The 12,327-nt window shown below is 36.3% G+C and overlaps 1 protein-coding gene across 1 annotated transcript; it reads left to right on the plus strand.

The window, feature by feature from the left end:
• Positions 1-8,186: 8,186 nt before the first annotated feature.
• Positions 8,187-12,209, plus strand: LOC21398842 (leucine-rich repeat receptor protein kinase EMS1). The gene has a single exon (XM_010109117.2). It carries the CDS (start codon positions 8,267-8,269, stop codon positions 12,110-12,112), a length of 3,846 nt encoding a protein of 1,281 aa, XP_010107419.2. The 5' UTR covers positions 8,187-8,266; the 3' UTR covers positions 12,113-12,209.
• The last annotated feature ends 118 nt before the right edge of the window (positions 12,210-12,327 follow it).

Below are 12,327 nucleotides of genomic sequence, written 5' to 3' on the forward strand. Positions count from 1 at the left end.
TTATCGCAGAGAATTCACTTAACTTTTGTCACGACGTGTCACTTCAAAATATTTTTCAATCTTCCATATTTGGCATTTATTTGTAGTTTCAAACATCCCATAATAAAAAGCTTAAAAGGACTCGCAAATTTTCTCTTCTGAAAAATGCACGATTCCCAGTTTCCCATGTTAAGCGTGCACGCATCGTCCATCGAACTTTCCATCTAATTTAATGGTCAGTCTTGTTTTTATCAATGCTTTTGCCAGCCAACTCCTATTAGCCTATTAAGACTTTCATTTCATGCATAGAATTTAGGAATATGCTATAGATTACGCGGGGCTGATAAAACTGGGGGCAAAATCAAGTACTTAGACCAGTCTTACATGTTGAAATTTAGGGTGTAGTATGAAATTTATATATGTAGCAATAATTTTATAGAAGTATAGTATTACTTTGCAATACATAAATAATGCAATACTTTTTTAAAATTATTGTTACACATAATTCAAAACATAGTTCCACTATGTCCCCAATTATGCATGTTCATGTGATAGTGCGGCCTAAATAATAGAAGAGACGTTTGGTAAAAATATTTATACCATGATTTGAATCATGAACCATGATTCATGATTTACTACAATATTTTCTCTCACAAAAAATACACATAAATAAAAAATGATTCTAATATTATTATTTTAATCCATGAACCAAACGTCTTCATACTTTTTCATCCGGAAACCCCCTCAACTTGTCAAATTTAACAATTTAATCCCTATTATTTTTTTCTTAACAATTAACCTCTTCAATTTTAAAATTTTGGCAATTGAGGTCCTTTTAATAACATCCGTTAAATTCTAAACAGACATTGGCACGTGTTTTGCACATGAGCTCTTTTCAAGGGCATTGGTTGTCATTTTATACACCAAAATAAAAAAAAAAATAAAAACCACTCTTTCTTCCAAAGTCACAACCTCCTTTTCCTCCATTTCCATTCTCAACCGTCGAAATGGGCAGCGGAATTTGGGGGCTAGGGTTTCCTCCGCAGCAGCGCTCCGCCATGGGCGAGTGCTGGTTCAGGTGATTCTGCTTCCTAGCGTTGCCGAGACGTGGGGGTTTCTCAAACCGGCGGCTTTTGAGCTCGAGGTACGAGAACGAGGAGGAGTCGGAGGAGTCGCTGAGGCCCGATGAGGAAATCGATTTCTGGTATTGTTTCTCTTGTTGTAGAGATTTATTTTGGCGGTGGAGATGGGTTTTAAGGATCTATTATGGTACAACTCGGAGAGTTGAACTTCTCAGTTTGCATGCTTTCACTGCTCTATGATTGAAGCATTAGCCTTCAAAGTGAATTTTCAACCAATTAAAGGTGATTTTACCAGCCAAAAAAGCAAAAATAAAAAATAAAAAATCCTTCCTTGAATTCTGGTAATTAATTGCGTGTTCAAGTCCAAGTGAGCAGAAAATGGTGGACTTTGGATTCGATTTGTGATTATGACATTTGGGCTTTTGTTCTTGAAGGCAAACTTTTTCTTCTCACTAAAGCTTTTTATCACATTTCGGGTTGTGAACCAGTTTCTGATTTTGAAAAGGAGGGACCAATTTCATACCTGCCTCTGAGAAGGAGTGAGAGGCTGAAGATGATGGTAGAGAAAAAAACATGGATGCGATAATCTTGGGTGGGACTGGTTATATTTTTTTTTTCTCTTTTTTCTTTTGTGTTTTATGCTTTTTTGTGTTGCCTTTTAATCTTTTTTTTTTGTGTGTGTATAAAATGACAACCAATACCCCTGAAAAGAGCTCACGTGCATAACACATGCCAAAGCCTGTTTGGAAGTTAACAGACCTTATTAAAAGGACCTCAATTGCCAAAATTTTTCAAATTGATGGGGTTAATTGTCAAGAAAAAAAAAAGGAACTAAATTGTTAAATTCGATAAGTTGAGGGAGTTTCCGTATGGAAAAGCCAATCATAAAACTTAAGGTTTTTTTTTAATGAGAATTATATAATAAGGTATGTTGAGGGAGTTTCCGTATGGAAAAGCCAATCATAAAACTTAAGGTTTTTTTTTTTAATGAGAATTATATAATAAGGTATGACCAAATTGATAAGCCGTTAGATATGTAATAGAACTTGTCAGTTTTAATTATTTTTAAAAAAAATTGACATTATTTTAATTCGAACTAATGTATTTTAAACTGTTAGATATGTAGTATAACTTATCAGTTTTGTATAATTAATTTTTAAAAAAATTGACATGATTTTAATTTAATTTAATGTTCAGAAACATACAATATAAAAAAGTAGCTCTTAAAGAATTTGAAATCTTTTATTTTTTTTCTTAATATTGTCTAGATAAAATGGAAAATAAAGCAAACAGAGAGATCTAAATATATTTTTGTTACAAATATATTTGTTTGTATGTACTGAAACTAGGGCATAAAGCCAAAAAATCATAAACAGCGGCTCCCAAGCACACCAAAGGCAACAGAGACATTGTTCTTATTATTGAGGAGAGGGCAGTTTCTTATACCACGACCAATTTACAAGTGTTGCTTTTGAATTGTTATAGAGTTTGGGACCACCCTTTTATTGAACAGTTTGCAGTACGTACATTAATAATATATTAATTTTTTTTTAATAAATTATCTTAATAGAGACATATAAAAAATATATTTATTTTAATAAGAGCATATATTATTTTAATAGAAATTTAAATGTAAAATTTTTAAATTTTTAAAAGTAATATTTTGTTTAAAAAAATTTGAATAAGAACTACTGTTCCCGCTAATCTTCAAGTGGCTCTGCCAATCTATAGTTCGTACGTATGACATGTTTACCTACGCATAATCGGAATGAGCATGAATCGGAGTGGGCAGGATTCGGAGTGGGCAGGATTCGGAGTGAGGAATCGGAGTCAGAATAAGCTGTTTACTTAGTGATAGGATTCGGAATCAGAATCATTCTAAATCTCATTCATACGTTTACTTACACTCAGAATCGGAATAAAAAAGTGTAAAAGTATTAATATACCCTTTAAATCAATTTGATATTTTCAATTTAAAAAATATATTGTGTACTTATTATATTAAAATTAATCATAATTAAAATATTTAGTGTAATAATTGGTTACTAAAATAATAAATATAAATTGTACAACTATTTAAAATATGAAAATAAATTTTAAATAAAATTTAAATAAAATAAATATAAATAAAAAATAGTGTTAAAAAATAAAATATATTATTAATTTATTAAAAAATAAAGTACATATTTATTATATTAAAGTTAACAATAATTATGCTAATATTATAATATTAGACAAATAAAATAATAAATATATGTTGCATTTATTATTTTTTGAATTTTTATTTTGAATTGTGTATTTATAAGTAAAATAAAGGTATAATAGTAAATTAATATTAAGATTATGAATGAGAGTCTCAATCCCAATGAGGGGCATGGGAATACCAATCTCATTCTTTAATCTTAAATTTGAGTATGACCCACTAATCTCACTCTCATTTCAAAATAAAAAATAAAATAAATAAATATGAAATTGACTATTATTCTTTACCCTCATTCTTTAAATCTCGGTAAGTAAACATACCAATAGTGTGAACCAACAACTGAATACCATTTCCCACGATCATTTTTACTGTAAGGAATGCTTGGCATAAGAAAGTCGTTTCAAAATGAGGGAACAAAACAGCTGGCACTCGTGCAGCTTTCTTAAGCTGCTTTATACACTCAAACTGCATATTAATTGTCTTTATGACCCTTTTTAACTTCCATCGTCGCCTTTATTGTATATCTATATCTTGACAGTAGCGGTAAGGGATATGGCTTTATGTTTCTTTTCCTTATTGTTCAAAAGGTTCTATCTTCGTATGTGTATTGATTTTTTTTTTTTTTTTTTAAATTGTCGTGTATTGAGTGTTAAGAAATAATGACATTTTGTTTGATGTGCGAATTGTTGATTAGAGCGTAATAGATTCCTTTTCTTCCCTAGTCAATAGATTCCGTGAGTTACGTCACTCTATTTTTCTCCTTTTTTATTCGACAAAAATAAAAATAATAAATTACCCTAATGCTTCCTAATTGAGGTCAAAATTACAATAACATTTTTTTGAACAAATTTAATAAGAGTGACTTCCACTCAACAACCCAATATATTTATAGATTATTAGCATTATTTGTCCTTGAATTATAAGTATTGTGAAATCACATCTATATCATATAATAACGGAAAGATTTTGCATAAGTAGCTACACTTAGTGTAAAATGTTCTAATTTTTAATGGTTTTTAAAAGTTACGATGAGAACATTTTACAGATAATATAAATATTTTTATCAAAATTTTATCATTATCACGCTATATTAAACACATAATTACTTATATTAATTTCAGACATCCTTCCTCAATTTTAATAGCCTAAATAAAAATGATAAAAAAAAATTTATGGAGTAGTTTCTAAAAAAATAAATAAAAAAAGAAGTTCAGAGAGTAAAGTTTAATGATGCACAAAATTTCCTATGTTTATGTATTAAATGTTTTCCATAAACCTATCTACACATTTGTTGACGGTGTTTTTCCGACAACTCGTGATTATCTCTTCCAAAAACACTCACGGTTCGATTAGAGATTGAAGACTGAAAAATAAGACAAAGGAGACAACAATTTTATAGTGGTTCGGCAATAATTCTTTGCTTAATCCACTTGTGCATGCACTAATCTTTCAACCGGTTACAAGCTCTCTTTCTTTAGTAATTGAAATGGCGTCTACTCCTTTTTTGGGTTTTCTTGGCTCTATTTATAGGTCTTTACATGTAAATACGTATTCCCCGTTCCCAATGAATAAGCCATCTTTTGCCCTCGATCCGCGTGAGGATAGGTGGGTTTTCATGATGACTGCTCTGGGAAACGCGGCTGATCCTTCCTATCTGCCGCCTGATTTCCTGACTCCTGCAGTAGCAGTCGGATCAATACTTCTCTCTTCGAGTTAACAAGACCGTGGCTGGATTTGACTGGATTGCTTCCGGTCTGATCTAATTCCTGACTCCTCAACACAAAGGCTTCAAAGGGCTTTTAGTAAACTTCTCGACTTCAACGACGCAAAGGCCTTGAGAGGACCTTAAGCACTTCTCGACTCTAACACCTTGACTCATCGACGCACAGGCTTCAAAGGGCTTTTAGTAGACTTATCGACTTCAACGATGCAAAGGCCTTAAGAGGACCTTAAGCACTCTCGACTCCAAGAGCGCAAATGCCTTGAGAGGACCTTAAGCACTTCTCGACTCCAAGAGCGCTCCTCAACCTAGAGACATCTTCCTAACTGTTAGTTCTCGACATCAGGGATTTGTCCTGACTTTTGGAGCTCTTGACACGTACGACAAAAGTGGGTGGCTTGAATGGTCGACCATAGTGTAACAACATTGGTATTTTTCATTCTTCTTCCTCCGCTCTCCCACTACGTTTAACAAGGTTATAAATGTATCGTTTTTTTCCCCTTTTGAATAAATTATTTAGAAAATTAAGCACTAGTTTCAGGAAAACATTAGGGTCTCATTCATTTTACCGATTTGAGTTTTTAATTTTAAATTTTTACAGTTAAAAACTCTCAAAAAATGTCACATCTAACTTTTTTTATTATAATTTAAAACTTTAAAAAAATAATCACATTTTAACTCAAATTAAAAATTTAAATTCACCAAAGGCCTAAATTACAAAGAATCACAGGAATAAAGTGAAGCACTTTTGTTTTCATGTGAGACTATTCAAAACAAACATCAGTCTAGTGTTTGACCTCAAATTAATGTCATGAAACCTCTTTATCATGCAAGTTTTCAATCAGAATAAAAGCAATAATTAAAATCGAGCCAAATTTTTTTTTTGAAAATTTAGATTAAAAAAACATGCAGAAAAATTTTAAGCCTGACAAAGAGTGCACTCTTGTAGAGGAAATTCCCATTCTTGGTTGGTTCCCTCCGAAGTGACAGCTCAGCTTCAGGCCCTGCCCATTTGGCTCTCTCTCGTTTTTTAGCTTTCATTTATTCTTTTTATTATTATCATTATTATTCCTCTTTCACGTCTTATCAGAAATTTCAGAAATCCCTCATATTTGGGCGTAGTCAAAGACAGTAATATCATAAAGACGAAAACAACCTCACACCAACCTCAAAACCTCTGCAATATTTGGAAGAGGCCACATACACTTGCAGTCTTGTCTGTTCATTTCAGTATTAATTGTAGTTTGGTTCTTTCGAGGGCATTCTCGTCAGTTAGTGTAATTTTATGATGGTCATGGGCCCAAGATCATGGATGTTGGTCAGTTGCTTACCTTACCCAATTGTACCTTTGTAGAGATTCGGGGGCCCAATATTAATGACGCAATCAAATCAGACTTTTGCTATTGTATCCCCTTATGTCCTTATATCAGGGATGAAAATGTAAAGAGAAATAAGTAAGGGGATGCAAATGAAAAAGAAGAAAATAGCGATAAGCAAAGCCCAAAAGGAACTAATCTTTTACCGAAAAAAAAAAAAAAAAAAAGTCCCAAGTCCCAACAGTTACCTTTTGTCCTATTGAAAATTAAAAATATTTGAGTTCCAATTATTGTCTCTGATAACTCTTAAATATTGGTCCACTAATTAGCTTATCAAACATGTGAACCTAAAAGGAAAACAAACACTTTTTGTTTTTTACTTTATAGAAAACAAAGCATTTTGAAACACTAAAGTTTTTTTTTTTTTTTTTTTTTTTTTTTTTTTTTTTTTTTTTTTTTTAAAATAATGCATTAAAGTTATTTTTTAGTTGAACTTATTCTCCATATTGCCAATTCATTTAGAATATTTTATGTAAGTCGTGATTTTAATAATTTGTTCTTGTCCTGTTTAGAACTCTCTTTTGTACCTTAAAGTTTTTGCCTTTGCTTTTCAGTGGGCAAGGAATTCTATAATTAATTATATCAACACAAAGGAAACCAAACCCCTAAAAAAAAAAGAAAAAAAAATACAAATGAAGTACATATAAACTTCGTATATCTTTTCTTTCCGTTTTTCTCAATATTCCTCCATTGTTATTATGGGTCAGTAATGGCTTAGATGCTTAAGCAATCATAATGCAGCGCTCAGACCTAGTAAAAATGTTTATAATTTTACCCCTGTAGTAGTAGTAATCTATGATGTATACACCTCGAGCTTAGACATAAACACATTATATATAGAGCATACTTGATACTGCAAACCAGGAAAAAAAAAAAAGATGCCTTAAATCCATCATTCGACAAATTTTATATTTTTCAATGCTACGAAATTCTTTTAAAAAGGGTATTAAAGTTGCGGCTATACATTAAATAAACAAGAAAAACAATAAATATACCAATATGAAAATCATCATGCTAATAGCTACAAAGTGGTATGAGAATCTTCCCTCACATCACATGCTACTAAGAACGACATTCATCCATAGTGCGAAACCCACCAAGAAAAAGAGCTAAGATTTTCTTTTGCTTTCTCTATTTTTATTTTTATGTTTCCTACGCCTAGAATTTAGAAAAATAGAGGCGGAGGGGACAAGAGGGCCAAATACCTATGTATTCCTTATTACGCAAAAGAAACAAAAATAAGGGATAATTTTGGTTTTTTAAAGAAATTTATGAGAGGTTTATAAGAAATTTTTACATACTACATTAGAATCGTTTAAAATTAAAAAAAAAAAAACATTTACATTATGTAACATATATTTTAAGAATTATTATTGCTAGTAAAGTAATGTTTTTTTACCTTGATATAGCATTATTTTAAAAACAAATATAAAGATTCTAGCAAATATATAAATAGTATAAATTGTCGAAAAATAGAAAGATATAATGAGACAAGAGCCGTATTTTCTGGACTACGCAACAATAGGGTGCTTTTTCGCTTTTTTAGCTATAGTAGGAAGGAAGGTGTAGATTAGGCGGAAAAGATTACAAGCGTGCAAACTTTTAAATTTCAACCAATATTTGGGTCCAAAATACAAATAGTAGAGAATAACTCTGAGCTCCGAAGGGGTTCCTCTGCAAAACAAGCACAGAAATACCGTTGCGGGAAAGAGTGCCCTCTCTCCCTCTGACACATAACTTCTTTCCCCCCTCTCTCTCTCTCTCTCTCTCTCCATGGCTATTTTTCGTACGTCCCTCCCTCATATTCTGTACTGTGTAACGAGTAATGGAAGTTGTTATTAAGCCAATAATTTCTTATACCCATTTCCCGGTTCTTCTTCTTCAGCCTTAAACCGTTTCTCTCTCTATGTTCTCTCTCTTTCCTGTCATGGCGTTTAAGCTTCTGTTTCTTCTTCACCTTCAGCTTCTGTTCTGTTCCAACTCCGCCATTGGAGACCAGAACGAAGCTAAGCAAGAAACCGAAGCCCTTCTTTCCTTCAAAGCCTCCCTCACAAACCCACACCCTCTTTCCTCATGGAACCTCTCGACCCCCCACTGCAGCGGCTGGCTCGGCGTCTCCTGCCGGCTCGGCCGAGTCGGCTCTCTCTCTCTCTCTACTCTCTCTCTAAAAGGCACGCTCCTTCCTTCCATTTTCTCTCTCACCGGCCTCACTCACCTCGACCTCTCGTCGAACCTTCTTCACGGAGAAATCCCGCCTGAGATTCTCGGCCTGAAAAACCTCAGGAACCTCTTCCTCGGCGGCAACCAGTTCTCCGGCGAGATACCGAGTCAGTTGGGCGACCTGACTCGGCTCGAGACTCTTGACCTCTCTGGTAATGCTCTGACTGGAAATGTGCCTGCCCAGGTTGGGAACTTGACGAAGCTTCTGTTCTTCGACCTCAGCAACAACCTTCTCTCAGGTTCTATCCCATTGCTCATCTTCAGAAATTTACAGTCTTTGAATTCTTTGGATGTTTCAAACAACTCATTTTCTGGTACAATACCACCTGAAATTGGCTATTTGAAGAATCTCACCGACCTTTACGTTGGCATCAACCGGTTTTCCGGTCCGTTGCCGCGTGAAATCAGTGAGCTATCTAGGCTTGAGAACTTCTTCTCGCCTTACTGTTTAATAACCGGGCCTTTGCCAGAAGAAATGGCTAAGTTGCAAAGGCTGAGTAAACTTGATTTGTCATATAATCCGTTGAGGTGTTCGATTCCAAAGTCTATTGGGAAGTTGCGGAATTTGAGTATTTTGATTCTGGTTTCATCTGAGCTTAATGGGTCCGTCCCTCCTGAGCTGGGAAATTGTAGGAACTTGAAGACTTTGATGCTTTCCTTCAATTCGCTTTCCGGGTCGTTGCCTGAGGAGCTTTCTGAGCTTCCAATGTTGACGTTTTCTGCTGAAAAGAACCAGCTTTCCGGGCGTTTGCCTTCTTGGCTAGGGAGATGGAATCAGGTGGACTCGCTTTTGCTTGCGAGCAATCGGTTTTCGGGGGAAATCCCGGCTGATATTGGGAATTGTTCTATGCTTAGACACCTCAGTTTGAGCAATAACTTGTTGACTGGTGGAATACCGAAGGAGCTCTGTAATGCATTGTCTCTTATGGAGATTGATCTCGGCAGGAACTTCCTTTTTGGTACAATTGAGGACACTTTTGCTAAGTGTACTAATCTTACTCAATTGGTTTTGGGGAATAATCAAATCGTCGGCCGACTTCCAGAGTACCTGGCTGAGCTTCCGCTAATGGTACTAGACGTGGATTCCAATAATTTGACCGGCAGAATTCCGAGCAGTATTTGGAAGTCACAGAGTTTAATGGAATTATCGGCTGCTAATAATCAGTTGGGGGGTTCTCTGTCAGCGGACATTGGCAAAGCAACTGCACTAGAAAGGCTGGTTCTCAATGATAATCGGTTAAAAGGCACCATACCGGAAGAGGTTGGAAAACTTCGTTCCCTTTCGGTTCTTAATTTAAATTCGAATATGCTTGAAGGGAATATCCCGACCGAGCTTGGAATGTGCACTGCCCTTACCACATTGGACTTGGGAAATAACCATCTCAATGGGACCATACCAGAGAGTCTTGCGGACTTGGATCAACTTCAATGCTTGGTTCTCTCTCACAATGATCTATCCGGGTCGATTCCTGCAAAGCCGTCTTTGTATTTTCGTCAGGTTAATATCCCTGATCTGAGCTTTGTTCAACATCGCGGAGTTTTTGATCTGTCTTACAATAGGTTGTCTGGCACGATACCTGATGAATTGGGAAGCTGTGTGGTGGTGGTAGATCTTTTGATAAGTAATAACATGCTTTCTGGGGGAATTCCAAGGTCACTCTCTCACTTGAAGAATCTTACAACGCTGGATTTATCAGGGAATTTGCTTACTGGTTCCATCCCTCCAGAGTTTGGTGACTCTCTAAAGCTTCAGGGGTTGTATCTTGGAAATAATCGGCTCACTGACAGTATCCCTGGAAGTTTGGGTCGTTTGAGTAGCTTGGTGAAGCTGAATTTGACTGGAAATGAGCTCTCTGGTTCAGTACCAGTAACTTTTGGGAACTTGAAAGGCCTGACACACTTGGATTTGAGCTCTAATGAGCTTAGCGGTGAGCTTCCTTCTTCTCTTTCGAGCATGCTAAACCTTGTAGGGCTTTATGTTCAGCAGAACAGGCTTTCTGGCCGGGTTGATCAGCTCTTCTCGAATTCCATTTCGTGGAGGATCGAGACTATGAATTTGAGCAGTAATTTGTTTGATGGGAAATTGCCACAATCTTTAGGCAACCTGTCATACCTGACGTACTTGGATCTTCATGCAAATATGTTTTGGGGTGACATTCCAGCAGAGCTCGGGAATTTGATGGAGCTCGAGTATTTTGATGTTTCAAGGAACAGGCTCTCCGGACAGATTCCAGAGAAAATATGTGGGCTGGTGAATCTATTTTACCTGAATTTGTCTGAAAATGGATTGGAAGGGCCTATTCCCAGGGGTGGAATTTGCCAGAAGCTATCAAAAGTTTCACTTGCTGGGAACAAAAACCTGTGTGGGAGAATTATGGGGTTGGATTGCCAGATAAAAGATTTCGACAAATCTGCACTGTTAAATGCCTGGGGACTGGCTGGGATTGTAGTTGGAACTACTCTTATAATTCTTACTATTGCATTTGCTCTTGTGAGATGTGTTGTCAGGAACAGCAGGCAAAAAGACACTGAAGAAATTGAGGAAAGCAAGCTTAACAATTTTCTTGGTCAAAATCTCTATTATCTTAGCAGCAGTAGCAGATCAAAGGAGCCTCTGAGCATCAATGTGGCCATGTTCGAGCAGCCTCTCTTGAAGTTGACTTTAGTCGATATCCTTGAAGCGACCAACAACTTCTGCAAGACCAACATAATCGGAGATGGAGGTTTCGGTACAGTATATAAAGCTACTCTGCCTAATGGAAAAACAGTTGCAGTTAAAAAGCTTAGTGAAGCCAAAACGCAAGGTCAAAGAGAGTTTATTGCTGAAATGGAAACTCTGGGGAAAGTGAAGCACCAAAATCTAGTGCCGCTGCTCGGGTACTGCTCTATTGAGGAGGAAAAGCTTCTTGTTTACGAGTATATGGTGAACGGGAGCCTAGACCTTTGGCTGAGAAATCGAACAGGGGCTCTTGAAGTTCTCGATTGGGAGAAACGCTTCAAAATCGCAAATGGTGCTGCTTGTGGGCTGGCCTTTCTCCACCATGGATTCATTCCCCACATCATTCACAGGGACATAAAAGCAAGCAACATCTTGCTCAATGAAGTCTTTGAGCCAAAGGTTGCTGATTTTGGGCTGGCGAGGTTGATTAGTGCCTGTGAGACTCATATCACGACTGACATTGCAGGAACGTTTGGTTACATTCCACCAGAGTATGGGCAGAGCGCGAGGTCCACTACAAGGGGCGATGTCTACAGTTTCGGCGTGATTTTGCTTGAGTTGGTGACAGGGAAAGAGCCAACAGGACCGGACTTCAAAGAGATCGAAGGCGGGAATTTGGTGGGCTGGGTGTTTCAGAAGATCAAGAAGGGGCAGGCTGCTGATGTTCTCGACCCAACCGTCCTCAAAGCGGACTCTAAGCACATGATGCTTCAAGTGCTGCAGATTGCTTGCCTTTGCCTGTCTGAGAATCCCGCCAGCAGGCCTACCATGCTTCAAGTGGTGAAGTTCTTCAAAGGGATCAACGATGAGTAACTCTAAGATCTAGCCTCTTCTAATGTAGCTTGAGTCATAGGACTGATGAACTATAATAATATTGTAGAGTATTTAGGAAGAAGATAGGTCTGTAACGTAAGCTGCAAGTCTTTTAGTTTCCTAATATAATCAAAAATCAAGAGTTGCTCTTCTTGATCATAAATTTGCTTTGTGGAACCTGTTTTTTAAGTTTCTTGCTTCTGCTCCTCTACGTT

The sequence above is a fragment of the Morus notabilis genome, unplaced genomic scaffold (genome assembly GCF_000414095.1).
Source record: "Morus notabilis unplaced genomic scaffold, ASM41409v2 Scaffold759, whole genome shotgun sequence".
Taxonomy (NCBI): domain Eukaryota; kingdom Viridiplantae; phylum Streptophyta; class Magnoliopsida; order Rosales; family Moraceae; genus Morus; species Morus notabilis.

Bases quoted from the DNA above. Each gene is read 5' to 3' on its own strand.
- LOC21398842 (XM_010109117.2), top strand. From the start codon at position 8,267: ATGTTCTCTCTCTTTCCTGTCATGGCGTTTAAGCTTCTGTTTCTTCTT.